Source organism: Nannobrachium achirus, assembly GCF_963921795.1.
Source record: "Nannobrachium achirus genome assembly, chromosome: 11".
Classification (NCBI taxonomy): Eukaryota; Metazoa; Chordata; class Actinopteri; order Myctophiformes; family Myctophidae; genus Nannobrachium; species Nannobrachium achirus.
Window position 1 is genome coordinate 196,969 of NC_137820.1, and position 24,107 is coordinate 221,075.

The following is a 24,107-nucleotide window of genomic DNA, read 5'->3' on the forward strand; positions in this document are numbered from 1 at the left end:
GATAATAAAAATTTAAATATATTATTCAAAAATATTGATTTTTTTTTTTTTTTTTAAATCATGATGTCAAAAGACGATGGATTCTGAACTTCCCACAGCTCTCCTAGGAGACTTGGACTGAGTAGAAAAAGAATTGTGATATTTTATCACGAACATTAGTGAGGAGGACCTATTATATGAAGACAGGTTGAAAAGTGGTGAACTACTCCTTTATTTTGAGGACGTATTTGTACTTTTACTTCCAATTTCCAATACTTTTACTTCTACTTCACTACATCTCAGATCCAAATATTGTGCTTTTAGCTCCACTACATTTATTTGAAAACTTGAGTTACTATTTATTTACTTTGCATTATAAAACACATATAAACCACTTTAGCCCTGTTTTATACCTTGGCTATTTGAAAATAGCAGATCTACCCTAACCCTAACCCTATATCAATGATTGTATTATAAAACATGTTTTATACCTTGGCTATTTGAAAATAGCAGATCTACAAGCTCTATTTTCAAACATTTTGTACTTTTACTTCTTTAAGTACATTTTCACTTTTGTACTTTTACTCAAGTACATTTTGAATTCTTTTACTTAACAGAGTATTTCTATATTGCAGTATACTTACTGTAAGTAAAACATTTGAGTACTTTTTTCCTCTACTGGCTATCGTGTCTCACAAAGGAAAAGTTCACAACTCGCTGTGAGCTTGTTGTGATCGGCTGGTTTGGAGGTTTGTAGGTAGGTAGATAGGTTAGGTAGGTAGGTAGGTAAGTAGATAGGTAGGTAGATAGATAAGTAGGTAGGTAGATAGGTAGGTAGGTAGGTAGGTAGATATGTAGATAGGTAGGTAGGTAGGTAGGTAGGTAGGTTAGGTAGGTAGGTAGATAGGTAGGTAGGTAGGTAGGTAGATAGGTAGGTAGATATGTAGATAGGTAGGTAGATAGGTAGGTAGGTAGGTAGGTAGGTAGGTAGGTAGATAGGTAGATAGGTAGGTAGGTAGGTAGATAGGTAGGTAGATATGTAGATAGGTAGGTAGGTAGGTAGGTAGGTAGGTAGATAGGTAGGTAGGTAGATAGGTTAGGTAGGTAGATAGGTTAGGTAGATAGGTAGATAGGTAGGTAGATAGGTAGGTAGATAGGTAGGTAGGTAGGTAGGTAGGTAGGTAGGTAGGTAGGTAGGTAGGTAGGTAGATAGATAGGTAGGTAGATAGGTTAGGTAGATAGGTTAGGTAGATAGGTAGGTAGGTAGATAGGTAGGTAGATAGGTAGGTAGATAGGTAGATAGGTAGGTAGGTAGGTAGGTAGATAGGTTAGGTAGATAGGTAGATGCGTACCTCCATGATAGGATTAGAAGCCAGAACTCTCTGCTCTGTAGGTAGGTAGGTAGGTAGGTAGATAGGTTAGGTAGGTAGATAGGTTAGGTAGATAGGTAGGATACGTACCTCCATGATAGGATTAGAAGCCAGAACTCTCTGCTCGATGCTGGACTCGCTGGAGGTTCCGCTGACCGTAGCGAAGTAGCGCATGGCGTATTTAGCAGACACCGTTTTCCCTGCGCCAGACTCTCCACTCACTATGATGGACTGGTTCCTGTTATCACTACACAGGAAACAGGAAATAAAGACATACTGGTTCCTGTCATCACTACACAGGAAACAGGAAACACTATGATGGACTGGTTCCTGTCATCACTACACAGGAAACAGGAAACACTATGATGGACTGGTTCCTCTCATCACTACACAGGAAATAAAGACATACTGGTTCCTCTTAGTCTCACGTGGCCAGACTGTTGCCTAACACGATTTGCAAATTCTCCCGGCATACAGTCTGGGGCACGGAAATAGAAACGATGAGTAGCAATAACATGTCCTACTGGAAGCGTTATGTCTCCTTTCAATATTTTTCGGGGCGTTATTTCATCTTTCTCTGGTGTTGTTGGTGTTACTTTCATGATGTTTTCAAATGTTTTCTTAAACTATACACTCATAACAAGAATATGCTGCTCGAATGACTCCGTCTGTGCTACTTTGCTTCTGTTATGTTTCCAATGGGACTACAGTTCATTATAATGACTCTGTCTGTGCGAGTGTGTTTCTGTTATGTTTCCAATGGGACTACAGTTCATTATAATGACTGTCTGTGCGAGTGTGTTTCTGTTATGTTTCCAATGGGACTACAGTTCATTATAATGACTCTGTCTGTGCGAGTGTGTTTCTGTTATGTTTCCAATGGGACTACAGTTCATTATAATGACCAGTGGTGAAAGTGGTTTGAAATTCTTGCCGGAACTGTCCCAAAATTGGCCGCGCGGCCGGAAAAAATTGGGAGGCTCTAACCCCCCAAAACCCCTGAAATGCATAGAAAACTGCATTTTGGCATAGTTATACACACAATAAAAACACTACAGGTCCTACACCTGAAAGGCAACGGCATTACACTAACTGTAACATGAAACATGATTGAAATCCTAAAGGAAATAGGCCTATCTATAATAAGACTCTTCATTGTTCCATACAGAAGGGTAAGCAGTAGGGCTAGCAGAATCACCTAAGATAAGATACGATGTTAATGGTCACTGTACAACAACATGTTGTTTAGTATATCCACATAAACACATACAGTACTAGCAGCATCCACAAAGAAAGAAATGCTGATAGAGCAACATTATTCTATCCTGTCACCATATCCTGCTCTCTTATTTGTTGTCTCCCCAGGCCCCCACACACATGTAAAGCATGTTTGAAAGCTCTATATACATTCCAGATAATATAATATATTATTATTAATATTATTATAACCAGTTATCTAAAGTAACTAAGTAGTCTACATTTACTAAAGTACTGTATTTAAGTACAGGTTTTAAGTAGCCTAGCCTACTTTACTGGGGTATTTCCAAAGATGCAGAATAGAATCATTTTGGTCTATTCTGCAGCTTAAGGCTGCATCGCATGCAGGCACCATGGCACTGATGGCAGGCACAGTGCCACAGACACGACGAGTCTCTCCTAGAGATGGGATTTATGGCTCTTTGAAGTGAGCCGGATCTCTAGGATCCGTTCCCTTCAAAGAGCCGTTCAAAAGACTGGCTCATTCGAAGGAACGGCTCCCTACTGTGAACCGAATCCTATATCGTTCATTTCAAAGAGCCGTTCAAACGACTCGATTCGTTCACGAACGTCCCACCTCTACCCGCTCCGTGTCAAACACTGAAACAAACCGAATTGATTACACTGACCTACACAAACCCACGGGAATAATTTAGAAGCACTTTATCAGAAAATATAGTCTAACTAGTAACACTTGTGTAGCCTAGGCCTACTGTATGTTAATCTGACTTTAGTATAGGCTATTGTTTTCTTCCTGGACGTGCGTTTGTGGCAGGTTATTTTTAACATGGGATTTTTGACAGCTGGCTTCTCCCTTTAACGGAACGCCGTTCCGGCCCCAAATGTTTTAACGGAACGGGGGTTCCGGCCGTTCCGGCTCACTTTCACCACTGATAATGACTCTGTCTGTGCGAGTGTGTTTCTGTTATGTTTCCAATGGGACTACAGTTCATTATAATGACTCTGTCTGTGCGAGTGTGCTTCTGTTATGTTTCCAATGGGACTACAGTTCATTATAATGACTGTCTGTGCGAGTGTGCTTCTGTTATGTTTCCAATGGGACTATAGTTCATTATAATGACTTTGTCTGTGCTAGTGTGTTTCTGTTATGTTTCCAATGGGACTACAGTTCATTATAATGACTGTCTGTGCGAGTGTGCTTCTGTTATGTTTCCAATGGGACTACAGTTCATTATAATGACTTTGTCTGTGCTAGTGTGTTTCTGTTGTTTCCAATGGGACTACAGTTCATTATAATGACTGTCTGTGCGAGTGTGCTTCTGTTATGTTTCCAATGGGACTACAGTTCATTATAATGACTGTCTGTGCGAGTGTGCTTCTGTTATGTTTCCAATGGGACTACAGTTCATTATAATGACTCTGTCTGTGCTAGTGTGTTTCTGTTATGTTTCCAATGGGACTACAGTTCATTATAATGACTCTGTCTGTGCGAGTGTGTTTCTGTTATGTTTCCAATGGGACTACAGTTCATTATAATGACTCTGTCTGTGCGAGTGTGTTTCTGTTATGTTTCCAATGGGACTACAGTTCATTATAATGACTCTGTCTGTGCGAGTGTGCTTCTGTTATGTTTCCAATGGGACTTCAGTTCAGTGCAGCAGTGGCTACTTCCAGGAAATAAAGACATACTGGTTCCTGTCATCACTACACAGGAAACAGGAAATAAAGACAAACTGGTTCCATGTGTCAGTAGGCCTACATGTGTCAGTAGACCTACATGTGTCTGTAGTGTCAGTAGTGTCTGTAGCCTACCTAGCCATGTGTCAGTATTCCTACATGTGTCAGTAGTCTGTAGCCTACCTGGCCATGTGTCTGTAGTGTCAGTAGGCCTACATGTGTCTGTAGTGTCAGTAGGCCTACATGTGTCTGTAGTCTGTAGCCTACCTGGCCATGCGTCGGTAGGCCTCCTCGGTCACAGCGAAGATGTGAGGGTCCATGTCACTCATGTTCTGACCGCTGTAGGCTGAGATCAGGTCCACATCATAGATGGGCAGAGACTCATAGGGGTTGATGGCAACTAGCACTATGCCTGAAACATATAATATATATATATAAACATATATAAACACATATATACTGTATAATAAACATGAGGTCCACATCATAGATGGGCAGAGACTCATAGGGGTTGATGGCAACCAGCACTATGCCTGAAAACATATAATATATATATATAAACATATATTAAACATATATTAAACATATAATCTATATAATACATAAACATAAGGTCCACATCATAGATGGGCAGAGACTCATAGGGGTTGATGGCAACCAGCACTATGCCTGAAACATATATAAACATATATAAACACATATATACTGTATAATAAACATGAGGTCCACATCATAGATGGGCAGAGACTCATAGGGGTTGATGGCAACCAGCACTATGCCTGAAAACATATAATATATATAAAGTAAACATATAATACATATATACTGTATAATAAACATGAGGTCCACATCATAGATGGGCAGAGACTCATAGGGGTTGATGGCAACCAGCACTATGCCTGAAAACATATAATATATATATATAAACATATATTAAACATATATTAAACATATAATCTATATAATACATAAACATAAGGTCCACATCATAGATGGGCAGAGACTCATAGGGGTTGATGGCAACCAGCACTATGCCTGAAACATATATAAACATATATAAACACATATATACTGTATAATAAACATGAGGTCCACATCATAGATGGGCAGAGACTCATAGGGGTTGATGGCAACCAGCACTATGCCTGAAAACATATAATATATATAAAGTAAACATATAATACATATATACTGTATAATAAACATGAGGTCCACATCATAGATGGGCAGAGACTCATAGGGGTTGATGGCAACCAGCACTATGCCTGAAAACATATAATATATATAAAGTAAACATATAATAAATAATAATTTATATAAACATGAGGTCCACATCATAGATGGGCAGGGACTCATAGGGGTTGATGGCAACCAGCACTATGCCTGAATAAAATATATATAAACATATATATATATATATATATATATATATATATATATATATATATAAACACATATATATATATATATATATATATATATATATAAACACATATATATATATATATATATATATATATATATATATATATATATATATATATATATATATATATATATATGTTTATATATATATATATATATATATATATATATGAACATGAGGTCCACATCACAGATGGGCTGGGACTCATAGAGGTTGATGGCAACCAGCACTATGCCTGATAGAAATAAAACATAGACCAGTAAGACTCCCTAATCGGGAGATAAGCCACCGCCAGGTCGCATACACAAACTTTAGAAGGCAATCGTAGCCAATCAGGAGGGAATATGAGAAATGGGTTAGGACAGATCCATGTTGATGACATGACTGTAGAGATACTGTGTACCGCTTTGACATGACTGTAGAGATACTGTGTACTGTTTTGCGTGATTTTAGGCCAGAATTTGTAGGAGCTGTGTCCAAAAATGTGTTTTGCAAGAATCAGCCTCATGGTGGCGCTAGAAGAGGGCTATGTGAGAAATGAGTGGAGGTTGTGGTGGAGGTTGTGGTTTGGCAGCCAAGAAGTGTGTGTGCAAAGTTTGGCATGGATCGGGGCAACGGTGGTGGAGATATGAGTAGGGCCAAAAGTGTGACGTGACGGACAGACGGACAGACAGACAGACAGACAGCCGGTGGAGCTTTTCATAGTGACTTGCAATAAACAGTGAATCTTCAAGTGAACACAAAAGCCTGAGTCGTTAAAAGTGAAATATCTCTTTAAATGAAAGGAGGATGATTTAAAGTGAAATATCTCTTTAAATGAAAGGAGGATGATTTAAAGTGAAATATCTCTTTAAATGAAAGGAGGATGATTTAAAGTGAAATATCTCTTTAAATGAAAGGAGGATGATTTAAAGTGAAATATCTCTTTAAATGAAAGGTTGACTGCAGTCGCTGTGCCTTTAAGAGAGGAGCTGTTCAACCATAAAGATTATCATTAACCTCATATCTGTCTGTCTGTGTCTGTGTGTGTGTGTGTGTGTGTGTGTGTGTGTGTGTGTGTGTGTGTGTGTGTGTGTGTGTGTGTGCGTGCGTGCGTGCGTGCGTGCGTGCGTGCGTGCGTGTCTAGTATTACACAACAGTGTCACACAAAAAGTACAGAAAAAAGCAGATCTACGCATCACATTGTGATCTTGTAGATCAGCTAATTTCAGTACTTTCAGTGTGTGTGTGTGTGTGTGTGTGTGTGTGTGTGTTATTATTGAAACAATAACAATTATTAATCATAAATCATAACTACTTTAGATCTATTTTAACCTGTCATCAAAACATATTGTTTCCAGTAGGGACACATCATTATGTCACATGATCAAAGTCTAACTGTAACTGATACTGTATGATAGAACTACCCTACTACTGTAAATGATACTGTACTCAGTACTGTATCATAGAGAAGTGTAACTGTAAGCGTAACGGTAGAGACAACTGTCTAACTGTTAACTACTGTTGCTGATGTAATGCCTCAACTCTTCCAACTGCAAGTAGTGCTCGTCAGGGTGGGGGGTCCCCAGTTCAGGGTGGGGGGTCCCCAGTTCAAGTAGTGCTCGTCAGGCTGGGGGGTCCCCGTCAGGGTGGGGGGTCCCCAGTTCAAGTAGTACTCGTCAGGGTGGGGGGTCCCCGGTTCAAGTAGTACTGGTCAGGGTGGGGGGTCCCCAGTTGAAGTAGTACTCGTCAGGGTGGGGGGTCCCCAGTTCAAGTAGTACTGGTCAGGGTGGGGGGTCCCCAGTTCAAGTAGTGCTCGTCAGGGTGGGGGGTCCCCAGTTCAAGTAGTACTCGTCAGGGTGGGGGGTCCCCAGTTCAAGTAGTACTCGTCAGGGTGGGGGGGTCCCCAGTTCAAGTAGTGCTCGTCAGGGTGGGGGGTCCCCAGTTCAAGTAGTACTCGTCAGGGTGGGGGGTCCCCGTCAGGGTGGGGGGTCCCCAGTTCAAGTAGTACTCGTCAGGGTGGGGGGGTCCCCAGTTCAAGTAGTACTCGTCAGGGTGGGGGGTCCCCAGTTCAAGTAGTACTCGTCAGGGTGGGGGGTCCCCAGTTCAAGTAGTACTCGTCAGGGTAGGGTGGGGGGTCCCCAGTTCAAGTAGTACTCGTCAGGGTGGGGGGTCCCCAGTTCAAGTAGTACTCGTCAGGGTAGGGTGGGGGGTCCCCAGTTCAAGTAGTGCTCGTCAGGGTGGGGGGTTCAATGAATCTGAAAGGATGAGAACCACTGCCTTCATTGATAGGACAGTAGACTGACAGGTCTTTATTGATAGGACAGTAGACTGACAGGTCTTTATTGATAGGACAGTAGACTGACAGGTCTTTATTGATAGGTCAGTAGACTGACAGCTCTTCATTGATAGGACAGTAGACTGACAGGTCTTCATTGATAGGACAGTAGACTGACAGGTCTTTATTGATAGGACAGTAGACTGACAGGTCTTTATTGATAGGTCAGTAGACTGACAGGTCTTTATTGATAGGACAGTAGACTGACAGGTCTTTATTGATAGGTCAGTAGACTGACAGCTCTTCATTGATAGGACAGTAGACTGACAGGTCTTTATTGATAGGACAGTAGACTGACAGGTCTTTATTGATAGGACAGTAGACTGACAGGTCTTCAGCTCTTTATTGATAGGACAGTAGACTGACAGGATACGGGGAGAGAGACGCAGCAAAGGTCGTCGGGACTCGAACCTGTGACACACTGCCGGGCATCAGAGCCTATGTGGTATATGTGCCTGGACCGCTAGGGCAGAGGGCACCCCTTAGACCCTCCATACTTTTCTTTCAAACAATTTTAAAAACAGCAAAAACAGCAGATCTAGAAGTTTACAAAATGCATTGAAGTCTATGAGGTGTAAAGTGACAATGAACCACGTGACCAGCGCTGTTTCTGACCCCGCAGTGGCAGGACTCTCTGATTAGAAGACTCTGGGGCGGGGCCGTACAGCTGAAGCAAGGTAATTGGTCGGTCTCACGTGTCAGTTACTGACTCGCACGGGAGATTGGATGAAATCAATGAGAGGCTGGAGCAGCTCTCATTGGCTATGACGAAGAGTAGCCTCTGAGTAGCCAATCATATGAGCCTCTGAGTAGCCAATCATATGAGCCTCTGAGTAGCCAATCATATGAGCCTCTGAGTAGCCAATCATATGAGCCTCTATTCATGGGTTTGTAGTCCTACAGCAGCCATGTTGAGGACCAACACAGGTGTTCTGATTGGTGTAGAACATTAGTTCTGTGTTCTGATTGGTGTAGAACATTAGTTCTGTGCCAATCAGACAAAGAAAACCTGTGTTGGTCCTCAATATGGCCGTTTAGGACTACAAATGCAACCCATGCATATGTGTAGTAGTACTACTACTAATAATAACATTATTAATATTATATATTAATATTATTATTATTACTCTGTGTAGCAGAGGAGCAGCTTGGTCAGGCTGTGGATGTTTTAAAGCAGCAGGTTGACTGTAGATCAGATCATATGTTCTTTAGCACAGAGCAGCAGTCGCTGTGTAACAGCACACAGTAGGCTTGTAGATCTACTGTGTACAGCACACAGTAGTGTTAGGACCATAAGGTTAGGGTAGGGTTAGTGTAAGGACCATAGGGTTAATGTAAGGACCATAGGGTTAGTGTAGGGTTAGTGTAAGGACCATAGGGTTAGTGTAGGGTTAGTGTAAGGACCATAGGGTTAATGTAAGGACCATAGGGTTAGTGTAGGGTTAGTGTAAGGACCATAGGGTTAATGTAAGGACCATAGGGTTAGTGTAGGGTTAGTGTAAGGACCATAGGGTTAGTGTAAGGACCATAGGGTTAATGTAAGGACCATAGGGTTAGTGTAGGGTTAATGTAAGGACCATAGGGTTAGTGTAGGGTTAGTGTAAGGACCATAGGGTTAGTATAAGGACCATAGGGTTAGTGTAGGGTTAGTATAAGGACCATAGGGTTAGTGTAAGGACCATAGGGTTAGTGTAAGGACCATAGGGTTAGTGTAAGGACCATAGGGTTAGTGTAAGGACCATAGGGTTAGTGTAAGGACCATAGGGTTAGTGTAGGGTTAGTGTAAGGACCATAGGGTTAGTGTAAGGACCATAGGGTTAGTGTAGGGTTAGTGTAAGGACCATAGGGTTAATGTAAGGACCATAGGGTTAGTGTAGGGTTAGTATAAGGACCATAGGGTTAGTGTAGGGTTAGTGTAAGGACCATAGGGTTAGTGTAGGGTTAGTGTAAGGACCATAGGGTTAATGTAAGGACCATAGGGTTAATGTAGGGTTAGTATAAGGACCATAGGGTTAGTATCAGACGTACCACAGTAAGTGTAGATCATCTTGGAGTGCAGAAACCTCACACTCAGGTTGTGGAGGACAGCAGGTTCGTGCAGATAGCTCAGAGCTGTGAGGTCGTTCTCTCCTACCAGGATGTTGGGGTTCCTCAGAGGAGGCAGGCTGGGGTTCTTAGAGTCCAGCTTGACCTGCACCTTCTGGATGAGAAATAAATAAAAACACATTAGTTCCGCTCTGGGTCTTGACAGCACAGCAGTGAGATGGACGCACTCTTACTTGGTGGTGAGGGAACAGATGGTGGAAATGAACAGACCCTCCCCATGGAGACTTGAGTTCAATCATTTGTTTTGGTTTTGTCACATTCCTAAGCCTCTTTGGAGGCCCATCATTTCGGGAGGAGACCCATCCTGAAATGATTGGGGTACATTTAAACTAATACAATCATTGGCTTAGGAATGTGACAAAAACAACAACAAAAAAAATATTGAACTCAAGTCTCCATAGGGTGAGTAATGGATAGGGTGAACTGCTCCTTTAAACTGCCTGTGGCTGTTATCCTGTTCACACTGTGGCCTCATTTCCATAACATGTTCCAACCTGCTGTCTGCCAGCTCAGCCTCTCTGCAGAACTAACACTACTGTACTACACTACTGTGTGTCTATAACACTAACCATCACACTACTGCAGAGCAACACTGTATGTTAGATCTATCATACATCTGCTGTCTGCCAGCTCAGCCTCTCTGCAGAACTAACACTACTGCACTACACTACTGTGTGTCTATAACACTAACCATCACACTACTGTAGAGCAACACTGTATGTTAGATCTAGGGTTAGGGTTAGATCTATCTATTGCTGTCTGCCAGCTCAGCCTCTCTGCAGAACTAACACTACTGCAGAGCTGTGTGTCTATAGTGGCGTTTCCATAAAGCCTCTTAATGCGCATTTAAGGCTTATTCGCAAATCTTTTTTATGGAAACACTTCAAAATGCGAATAAACTTTCATTATCCGCAAAAAAATTATCCGTTTGGAGGAGGTGGATTTTGAGGCTTTATCGAATAAACTAAATGCGCATTTGTGAATGGAAACAGGTCAGACAATAAATGCGAATAAATGATGACGTTCTGGTCCATTAACCCACAAAACAAACGGGTTGTTACACACAAAGTGACCCTTTCGTCATCACACCCTGTTGCGCGTGCCAAAAGTGGCCGATCTACAAGCTCACAGCAGCTCGCATCTGCGACGCTGCAGGATGCAGTCTGCCCGGAGGACTCAACCCGGTGGCGGGCCAGCCTCCTCGGCTTGGGGACGCCCCTCGGGGGGCCCGTTTGCTCTGTGCCCCCGCCGGGCGCACTTTCTCATCGGTGGTGCGTCGCCACCGGCTCTGGGTCGGGATGCGTGTGCAGCGAGTCACAGCAGTGCTCACGTCTCTCGGTCTGAAAAGATCTGCCCCATCCCAGCTCTGTGCACTGTGTGCAAGCCCGCGGGAAGTATTTACAGCACGTCCAACTGACATCACTACAGTGCCCACATTTGGACACGGAACATCATGGGCATAAAAGAGAGCCATCCAGAAAGACAGATACAACTGGACATGGATGGTGACTGTTCTGCCCAACGGGCACATGTTCTATAGATCTACTATCACACCCCCGGGCACATGTTCTATAGATCTACTATCACACACCCGGGCACATGTTCTATAGATCTACTATCACACACCCGGGCACATGTTCTATAGATCTACTATCACACCCCACACATGTTCTATAGATCTGTTATCACACCCCCACACATGTTCTATAGATCTGTTATCACACCCCCACACATGTTCTATAGATCTGTTATCACACCCCCACACATGTTCTATAGATCTGTTATCACACCCCACACATGTTCTATAGATCTACTATCACACCCCACACATGTTCTATAGATCTACTATCACACCCCCGAGCACATGTTCTATAGATCTGCTATCACACACCCGGGCACATGTTCTATAGATCTACTATCACACCCCCACACATGTTCTATAGATCTACTATCACACCCCCACACATGTTCTATAGATCTACTATCACACCCCACACATGTTCTATAGATCTACTATCACACCCCCACACATGTTCTATAGATCTACTATCACACACCCACACATGTTCTATAGATCTACTATCACACACCCACACATGTTCTATAGATCTACTATCACACCCCCACACATGTTCTATAGATCTACTATCACACCCCCACACATGTTCTATAGATCTGCTATCACACACCCACACATGTTCTATAGATCTACTATCACACCCCCACACATGTTCTATAGATCTACTATCACACCCCCACACATGTTCTATAGATCTACTATCACACCCCCACACATGTTCTATAGATCTGCTATCACACACCCACACATGTTCTATAGATCTACTATCACACCCCCACACATGTTCTATAGATCTACTATCACACCCCCACACATGTTCTATAGATCTACTATCACACACCCGGGCACATGTTCTATAGATCTACTATCACACACCCACACATGTTCTATAGATCTACTATCACACCCCCACACATGTTCTATAGATCTACTATCACACCCCCACACATGTTCTATAGATCTACTATCACACCCCCACACATGTTCTATAGATCTACTATCACACCCCCACACATGTTCTATAGATCTACTATCACACCCCCACACATGTTCTATAGATCTACTATCACACCCCCACACATGTTCTATAGATCTGCTATCACACCCCCACACATGTTCTATAGATCTACTATCACACCCCCACACATGTTCTATAGATCTACTATCACACCCCCACACATGTTCTATAGATCTACTATCACACCCCCACACATGTTCTATAGATCTACTATCACACCCCCACACATGTTCTATAGATCTGCTATCACACACCCACACATGTTCTATAGATCTACTATCACACCCCCACACATGTTCTATAGATCTACTATCACACCCCCACACATGTTCTATAGATCTACTATCACACCCCCACACATGTTCTATAGATCTGCTATCACACCCCCGGGCACATGTTCTATAGATCTGCTATCACACCCCTGGGCACATGTTCTATAGATCTAATATCACACTTGGGTCCACTATAATATATTATATAATTAAATCTCCTTTAATAATACCAATTGGCATTGTGTTTTATATCATTTTTATCATTGATTTGTCACCTTTACAACGAGGTACAGATTGTAAGAATCAGGCATTCGTGGAATGAGCAACACAGCCAAACGGTTACTGCCCCTCCAAAAATGGTCAAAATGGCCTGGCAGGCCTGCAATAGTGTTCTGTTGGTGTTCACCTTTGTTGCTTGGTGCAATGAATGATTGCACTCTCCCAGAGTAATAAGAACAATAAAAAAACGACACATATTGGCCATTTTTACACTTTGTTAATGTTAAGCTCAGTGTCAGGGAAGCCCAAAACGACAGTAAATGCCAACAGAACAGAATTGCAAGCCATTTTGGCAACATTTTGGTCGGCGCTACCCACACGTTTGGCTGTGTAGCTCATGCCTCGAATGCCCGATGCTTACAAACTGTACCTCCTTGTAAAGGTGACGAATCAACGGTAAAAATGATTCAAATGGGAGATAAAATGGACTGGAGTCAAGTTTCCTTTCTTTTTGTGTTTTTATATGCGAGTGTTCAAGAGGCAGTGAAAGAAGCTCAGTCGTTCCGAAGACACGGTTTGGTTGCAGAGTTAAAGTTAAACCCTAAACAGCATCAGAGTTAAAGTTAAACCCTAACCCTAACCCTAAACAGCATCAGTCACACATCAGTCACACATCAGACACACATCAGACACACATCAGACACATACACACATCAGACACACATACACACATACACACATACACACATACATACACACATACACACATACATACACACATACACACATACACACATACACACATACATACACACATACATACACACATACACACATACACACACACATACACACATACACACATACACACATACACATCAGACACACATCAGACACACATACACACATACACACATACACATCAGACACACATACACACATACACACATACACACATACAAACATACACACATACACACATACACACATACACACACACACACACACACACACACACACACACACACACACACACACACACACACATACACACATACACATCAGACACACATACACACATACACACACACATACACACATACACACATACACATCAGACACACATACACACATACACATCAGACACACATACACACATACACACATACACACATACACACATACACATCAGACACACATACACACATACACACATACACATCAGACACACATACACACATACACATCAGACACACATACACACATACACACATACACATCAGACACACATACACACATACACACATACACACATACATACACACATACATACACACATACACACATACACACATACACACATACACACATACACATCAGACACACATCAGACACACATACACACATACACACATACACACATACACACATACACATCAGACACACATACACACATACACACATACACACATACAAACATACACACATACACACATACACACATACACACATACACACACACACACACACACACACACACACATCAGACACACATACACACATACACACATACACACATACACATCAGACACACATACACACATACACATCAGACACACATACACATCAGACACACATACACACATACACACATACACACATACACACATACACATCAGACACACATACACACATACACACATACACATCAGACACACATACACATCAGACACACATACACACATACACACATACACATCAGACACACATACACACATACACACATACACATCAGACACACATACACACATCAGACACACATACACACATACACACATACACATCAGACACACATACACACATACGCACATACACATCAGACACACATACACACATACACACATACACATCAGACACACATACACACATACGCACATACACACATACACATCAGACACACATACACACATACACACATACACATCAGACACACATACACACATACACACATACACATCAGACACACATACACACATACACACATACGCACATACACACATACACATCAGACACACATACACACATACACACATCAGACACACATTCCTCTGTTGAAAGAACACTTTATCCTGTGACCTTCATGGATCATCTCCACATTCTACACCACAGCATCAAAACTAACAGATCTACAAGCCTGAAACGCCTTGTAGATCTGTTGCTTTGGAATCCTGAAAAGTTACAGTTTTTGGACTGAGGTTTGCACCTGACAGACCATATGACTGGGCATTCACTATGGGGCCTTTTCCACCGGCAAAGAACCGATTCCAGAACCAGTGAAAGAACCGGTTCCAGAACCAGTAAAAGAACCAAAGAACCAGTTCCAGAACCAGTGAAAGAACCGGTTCCAGAACCAAAGAACCGCTTCCAGAACCAGTGAAAGAAGCGGTTCCAGAACCAAAGAACCGCTTCCAGAACCAGTGAAAGAAGCGGTTCCAGAACCAAAGAACCGCTTCCAGTACCAAAGAACCGGTTCCAGAACCAGTGAAAGAACCGGTTCCAGAACCAAAGAACCGCTTCCAGTACCAAAGAACCGGTTCCAGAACCAGTGAAAGAACCGGTTCCAGTACCAAAGAACCGGTTCCAGAACCAGTGAAAGAACCGGTTCCAGAACCAAAGAACCGGTTCCAGAACCAGTGCCGGTTCAACTTTCTTGGAACCTTGGTTCGTTCTTGCGAACCGGCTTGTGTTTCCACCAGATTGAACCAGATTGAACCAGATTGAACCAGAGGAACCAAGGATTTTGTGGTTCCCGTTCCGAACCAACTTTTACGGTTCAGAACCAACTCCGGTTCTCGGTGGAAAAGCACACCTCTGGTTCATCCCATAGGCAGGAGAAAGAACCGGAACCGGTTCTTTGCCAATGGAAAAGGCCCCTATTAGTCCATGTGTGTGTACATACCGTCCCATACCCCAGCAGGACACTGCAGTAGATTAGAGTTTATCATGATTGATTATGTATGACGTTATAGAGTAGATCATGTATTCATTGATTATATTAATATCTAGGTCTGTATGATGATACTAATACTTGATAGTTAGGAGTCGAGGCTATTGTTTTGGTAAAGCCTATCTTGTTATGGTACAGATCGTTCCAGAGGCCTTGAAGCCACACAGTATAACTCTAGTGTCTGACCATTCTTCTAGGCAGAACTCTTTTACCACTGCCCAGAGTGTTAATTGTACTTCTGTCCATGATATCATGTTATATAAACTTGACCACACACCACCTAATATAATTGTCTTGTCTCCTCGTCTCCTCATTTTCTCATAATTATTGATTGATCTGAATTCCACCACAAGACTCATAGAGGTATCTCCACAGATATAAAGAGCTAGATGCCTCGTTCGCCTCTGCAGTTCATTGGAGCGACGTGCAACAGTTGTAGTCCGGACATCCTGGAAAAACTAAGGGAACGCTGTCAGTCAAAATGACTACTGGCCAATCACAGCGCGACTTTTCCGGGACTTATCCAAGGACTACAATTCAATTCAACAGAGCCAGTTCCGATGTTGCGCGGCTCAGCTGTTCTTACAGGCTGCGTACGTAAAGACCCGCCCCCACCTACATCTGATTGGCCTAACAACTTCCCTATGTGTGACGCACGTGGAAGCAATGCACACGTGATTCCCTTAGTCCCTCGATGCACATGCATCAGAGTCCAAGGAGGCGTCTACCTTTCTATGTCTATGGGTATCTCCTATAGTGTGTGTGTGTGTGTTCTTACCGTCCCATCCTCCAACAGGACACTCATACAGTTATCTCCTACAGCGTAGTGTGTTCTTACCGTCCCATCCTCCAACAGGACACTCATACAGTTATCTCCTACAGTGTAGTGTGTTCTTACCGTCCCATCCTCCAACAGGACACTCATACAGGTATCTCCTACAGCGTAGTGTGTGTGTGTGTGTGTGTGTGTGTGTTCTTACCGTCCCATCCTCCAACAGGACACTCATACAGTTATCTCCTACAGTGTAGTGTGTTCTTACCGTCCCATCCTCCAGCAGGACACTCATACAGGTATCTCCTACAGCGTAGTGTGTGTGTGTGTGTGTGTGTGTGTGTGTGTTCTTACCGTCCCATCCTCCAGAAGGACACTCATACAGTTATCTCCTACAGTGTAGTGTGTTCTTACCGTCCCATCCTCCAACAGGACACTCATACAGTTATCTCCTACAGTGTAGTGTGTTCTTACCGTCCCATCCTCCAACAGGACACTCATACAGGTATCTCCTACAGTGTAGTGTGTTCTTACCGTCCCATCCTCCAACAGGACACTCATACAGTTATCTCCTACAGTGTAGTGTGTTCTTACCGTCCCATCCTCCAGAAGGACACTCATACAGTTATCTCCTACAGTGTAGTGTGTTCTTACCGTCCCATCCTCCAGAAGGACACTCATACAGTTATCTCCTACAGTGTAGTGTGTTCTTACCGTCCCATCCTCCAGAAGGACACTCATACAGTTATCTCCTACAGTGTAGTGTGTTCTTACCGTCCCATCCTCCAGAAGGACACTCATACAGGTATCTCCTACACAGTGGCGAAATTAGACCTTATTCCCCATGGGTTTTCAGATCAAAGGGGCCCTGGGCTCAGGGGCCCAGGGACCAATGTGAGCGGGTCAGTCCGACGGCTAAGACCCACAATTGTCGGGTCTTGTCTAGCACAGATTGACAGCCATACACTACAATGATTAATTCAGAGTGGAAATCATAGGCTAACAATAACTGCTGTGAATAGCCTAATGAACAACTACATGGCAGAGTTCTGTGCATTCGTCTATATTATTTAATTTTAGACAATAGAAGGAGCCAACAAGCCAAAAAGGTGAAGCAGAAGAATCAACCATGAGTGATTGGCATGACAAGCATTCTTATATTGCCAAAGCATTACATACAGTATGATACAAAATAAAATAATCTCTCCATCTCTCTCCCTTTCCATATCACTGCTTTAAAGTGACTCCTCTCTCTCTCTCTCTCTCTCTCTCTCTCTCTCTCTCTCTCTCTCTCACACACACTCACACACACACACACACACACACACACACACACACACACACACACACACACACACACACACACACACACACACACACACACACACACACACACACACACACACACACACACACACACACACACACACACACTCCTTGTCTCCCTCTCTTTCATGTGCAGTGCCACTGTGCCACGCACCCAGGCACCGACACCACGAATCAAACATACACGCGACAACCGAAGCACCGAAATGAAGTGCAAGCGCAAACACACGCGAACACTGGAACACCACCACCAACACAATCAAAACAAACACACGCAGGCACGCGGTCACGTTGTTACACAAAAAGACAGACAGCTTAATGGCCCATTGGCTGCACATCAGTGGATTACACTGATTACAGCAAGATAAATTCAGATAGACCTACCTTTGCTTTAGGTCCAGAGTCTCCTCCAAAAAGCAAAGCAAACATCCACACCAACAAAATATACGATTTTGTGGTCTTTCCATTTGTTATTTTATATCCTTTGGACGTGCACCCAGTATCTTGACTTCCACGTTTTCTCCCGCGAACATGAGCGTTTGTTTCCCTTCCCCAGCTTTCACTTGTTGACAAGTTGGCTGACAAGTTTGAATAGCACATTACCGGATGTTTATGATTGGCGCTTCCTCACGATAATGCGAAAATAAAAGCTTTTGTACTTTTATGAGGGGGCCCACAGATTAGGAGAGTAGAGACTCCTAATATATCGGAAATGACAATAGCCTATGAATTTATTATATGTAGGACTATATAATATGGAGCGCATTGGGCGTCTATTGAAAACAAATTTTATTTTGACACTAGGGGGGGCCCTTGGGTTTATAAAACCCAAAAACCCGTCCAAATTACGCTTGTGCTCCTACAGTGTAGTGTGTTCTTACCGTCCCATCCTCCAGAAGGACACTCATACAGGTATCTCCTACAGCATAGTTCCCGCTCAGCTCTGCAGGCTGCCAGACATCCTGGTGGTGGGGAAGCCACACCCGGGCATTCTGGGAAAATAAATCACCAATATGATGATAATGATAATCATATCAATAAATATATGATGATAATATATGATATAATATAATATATAATATATGATGATAATGAAAATCATATCAATAAAGCAGAACAAGCTGCGTTTTGTAGATCTGCTATTTTCACAATTTCTGCCAAATTCTGACAATTTGACCAATGTTTAATTTGCCATTTTAGAGGTATTAAAAAGTCCTTAAATTGTCACTTTATAAATGTGCAGATACCCTCTATACACTTAAACTTTATGTTGGTTTGTTTACTGTTGAGAGAGAAAACAATGTTTCACATTAAGTTAATCATCTGAAGACCCCCTGGGGGTCCCAACCCACATATTGAGAACCACTGTTTTAAATGACTATCGTTGACCTTTGACCTTTACAATGAGGTACAGCTTGGAAGGATACTGTCTGTCTGTCTGTCCATCTGCATGATGACATCACTGATACTGTCTGTCTGTCCATCTGCATGATGACATCACTGATACTGTCTGTCCATCTGCATGATGACATCACTGATACTGTCTGTCCATCTGCATGATGACATCACTGATACTGTCTGTCTGTCCATCTGCATGATGACATCACTGATTGCGACCGTAGGTCGCACTTACTACAGAAAGCTGCTCGAGGTGTCCGTCTGTCCGTCCGTCCGCCCGTCCGTCCGTCACACACGTCACACGTCACACTTTTGCCCTGCTCATATCTCCGCAACCGTTGCCCCGATCCATGCCAGATTTTGCACACACACTCCTTACCTGCCAAACTACAACCTCCAAGGACCCCCGGAGCTCCAGGGACCCCCAGCTCCCTCGGGGACCCCCAAGTGTAAAAAATGAGCACATGTGCAAAAATTACCAAATGACCACCCCAACGGGGCTGCTCACGGGGCATTCCCGGGGACCACCCACTCCTGGTGCTCCAGAACGGATGCAAAAGTGGTGGCGCCCCCAGTGGAGGACCCCCTGCCACTGCAGCTCACATAAAATGCCGTAACTCGGGCTAGGAGCGACCGGGAGAGCCGGGGCCGGTACCTATTCGTCCGCCTTGGCGGCGCGGAGACCCCACCCCTCATTTCTCACATGGCCCTCTAGCGCCACCATGAGGCCGATTCAGATTTTGCCCTAAAATCACGAAAATCACTACACAGTATGTCTACACTCATGTCATCAACATGCTCAGGAAGATTTTGGAAAAACACATTTTTGCTCTATTTGTGGAGATAAGTGACCTACGGTCGCTTATCTCCCGATTAGGGAGTCTTACTGGTACTGTCTGTCTGTCCATCTGCATGATGACTATAGATTATATATATATATATATATATATATATATATCCATGCCAGATTTTGCACACACACTCCTTGACTGCCAAACTACAACCTCCAAGGACCCCCGGAGCCCCAGGGACCCCCAGGTCCCTGGGGGACCCCCAGATGTAAAAAATGACCAAATGTGCTCACACGTCACACTTTTTCCCTGCTTATATCTCTGCACCCGTTGACCCGATCCATGCCAGATTTTACACACACACTCCTTGCCTGCCAAACTACAAACTCCAAGGACCCCCGGAGCCCCAGGTCCCTGGGGGACCCCCAGATGTAAAAAATGACCAAATGTGCAAAAATGACCAAATGACCAGCCCAACGGGGAATTCCCGGGGACCACCGACTCCTGGTGCTCCAGAACGGATGCAAAAGTGGTGGCGCCCCCAGTGGAGGACCCCCTGCCACTGCAGCGCACATAAAATGCCGTAACTCGGGCTAGGAGCGTCCGGGAGAGCCGGGCCCGGTTCCTATTCGTCCGCCAAGGCAACGCGGAGACCCCACCCCTCATTTCTCACATGGCCCTATTCTAGCGCCACCTTCAGGCCGATTTTTAAAACACATTTTTGGACACTGCTCCTACAGTTTTGGCCCTAAAATCACAAATATCACTACACAGCATGTCTACACTCATGTCATCAACATGGATCAGGAAGATTTTGGAAAAACACATTTTTGCCCTATTTGTGGAGATAAGCCACCTACGGTCGCTTATCTCCCGATTAGGGAGTCTTACTGGTATATATATATATATATATATATATATATATATATATATATATATATATATATATATATATATATATGTGTGTGTTTTCTTAATTACAATCTAATTACTTTGAAGACCATTTTAATAATACTGTGTGTGTGTGTGTGTGTGTGTGTGTGTGTGTGTGTGTGTGTGTGTGTGTGTACACACCCATCATTAAAGTGATTATCTCCAGCTGTGCATCAAATCGATCCAGTTTTAATCTGATCTACAAACCCATCATGACGTCATAGAGTGAAATAAAACACTTTGTACTCAAACCAAAGGACAGCCTTATCTTATCTTATATAATATAATATAATATAATATATGCAGTTTTATCTATAAGACAGCTTTATGTCTTATCTTATATAATATAAACAGTAATATATAAGTTATATAAGACTTAAACTCAAGCCAATTCAATTCAAAGAAGAACAACATAAACTAAATGTTGCAAAGATATTCTTCCTGTTCAGCTGCCTGTTTATTCACCACTATTCAACACTTCAATCCTCCACATGTACATTTAATCTGTCAGCTATAAATTATGCTGCTGTTATTCATTCAGGACTTTATTCTCCAACATGAAGACTAAAACTCTTAAAGAAGACTTGTTGTGCTCTTTAATGATTCACTATAAAATAACTCTTATAAAACGTTCTGATCAGTGGCTTTAACAAGACTTTAAATGTTTTTACAGGTTTGTGAAACACAAAGCGAACCAGAAGTCATAGTTTCTCCTCTGTCTTGTTTATGTATTCTGATATACTTTAGATCAAAGTGTCAAACGGACACTTCTCCACAGATACACTGTAGCAACTCTTCAATGACAGTTGATAAACTGTTGTCAATCAGCAGAATGAATGAATGAATGAAACAGATCTATAAATGAATGAATGAATGAATGAATGAATAAACAGATCTCTAAATGAATGAATGAATGAATGAATAAACCGATCTATAAATGAATGAATGCTCCTACCTTCACATAGAGCTCCGAGGCTGCCATGTTGATGTTTTAAGAATTTAAATCAAACTCTCCAGAGCAGCATGTTTCATGTTTGTGTCGCTGCCTGTCAGAACGCAGAAAGTTGTGAACTTTACGATCCTTCTGATGTGAACTGTCACTCCCTCTTACAGCATAGGGTACTTTTATTACCCTGTTAGGGTAGTGTAAGACACCTGAGAGTTTACCGTTACTAAAGACACTTAATAAATAAAAGTAACTAAACAGAACTGCATGTCTGTCTGTCTGTCTGTCTGTCTGTCTGTCTGTCTGTCTGTCTGTCACTCCCTCTTACAGCATAGGGTACTTTTATTACCCTGTTAGGGTAGTGTAAGTGTAAGACACCTGAGAGTTTACTGTTACTAAAGACACTTAATAAATAAAAGTAACTAGAGCACAGAACTTTCTGCCTGTCACTCCCTCTTACAGCATAGGGTACTTTTATTACCCTGCTGGCTTAGCGTAAGACACCTAAGTGTTTGTATAAGGTACTTTTATTACCCTGCTGGCTTAGCGTAAGACACCTAGGAGTTTACAATTACTGTTACTAAAACACTTAATAAAAGTAACTAAAGCACAGAACCTTCTGTCTGTCACTCCCTCCTGTGGGGCATAGGGTACTTGTATTACCCTGTTAGGGTAGTGTAAGACACCTAAGTGTTTGTATAAGGTACTTTTAGTACCCTTTAGGCCTATTTCATTTTAAGGCACCTAAGAGTGTGTATACGTTACATGTATTGCCTGTTTAATTTATTGTAAGGCACCTAAGAGTTTGTCTCAGGTATAATTGACCAGTCGCTATGCCCCTCCTAAAGCCGTCCTTGTCCAATGCCAAGTTAGCAACAGGTTACTAACGCAGCTGACTTGGCAAGCTGCCATGGCGGCGCACATCGGTGTACCGCGAGTCTGGCTGCTAGATAGAGATGGGATTTATGGTTCTTTGAAGTGAGCCGGATCTCTGAGATCCGTTCCTTTCAAAGAGCCGTTCAAAAGACTGGCTCATTTTAGTTACTGGTTACTTTGTAGATTTTGATTATGATTGCAAATCACTTCCACCCAAATAGGCCTATACATTTTGGCCATTGGATACATTTCTGGCATTTGAAAATAGGTGATCTACAAGCTCACAATGTGTCACGTTGCGATGCATTGTGAGCTTGTAGATATTTGCAAATGATTTTTCTACATTTTACTCATTGGAAAACCTGTGAAACAGGACATTCTGCATAATGAGTACGTTCTGATTTTGCTACTTTAAGTACATTTTGATACCAATACTATTTTACTTTTACTCAAGTACACTAATAACATTCCAAACTTGATTGCAGTATTGATATTTTTACCTAAGTAAAGAAATGTAGTACTTTTCCCACCACTGTTCATTAGAAAGGAACGGCTCCCTACTGTGAACCGAATCATACCGTTCGTTTCAAAGAGCCGTTCAAAAGACTCGATTCGTTCGCGAACGTCCCACCCACTCGCTTCCGTGTCACAAACACTGAAACAAAAACAGAACGGATTAAACTGACCTACACAAACCCACGGGAATAATTTAGGAGCACTTCATGAGAAAATATAACTGGTAACACTTGTGTACTGTGTGTTAATCTGACTTTAGTATAGGCTATTGTTTTCTTCCTGGACGTGCGTTTGTGGCAGGTTTAACATGGGATTTTGACAGCTGGCTTCTCCTCCTCTGCACGCCGCCATGGCAGCTTGC

General features: G+C 42.6%; 1 protein-coding gene across 1 annotated transcript in view; it reads right to left on the reverse strand.

Annotated features, from left to right (window-relative positions):
• LOC308293618 (unconventional myosin-Va-like) overlaps positions 1–22,390 on the reverse strand; it is a gene marked incomplete at both ends in the record, with an annotated part of 67,949 nt that extends 45,559 nt beyond the window's left edge. The window contains 5 exons of the mRNA XM_080736213.1: positions 1,440–1,596; positions 4,512–4,656; positions 10,016–10,187; positions 19,168–19,278; positions 22,364–22,390. Coding sequence (XP_080592339.1) covers positions 1,440–1,596; positions 4,512–4,656; positions 10,016–10,187; positions 19,168–19,278; positions 22,364–22,390 — 612 coding nt within the window. The remainder of the gene's footprint in view (positions 1–1,439; positions 1,597–4,511; positions 4,657–10,015; positions 10,188–19,167; positions 19,279–22,363) is intronic.
• Between the last annotated feature and the right edge of the window lie 1,717 nt (positions 22,391–24,107).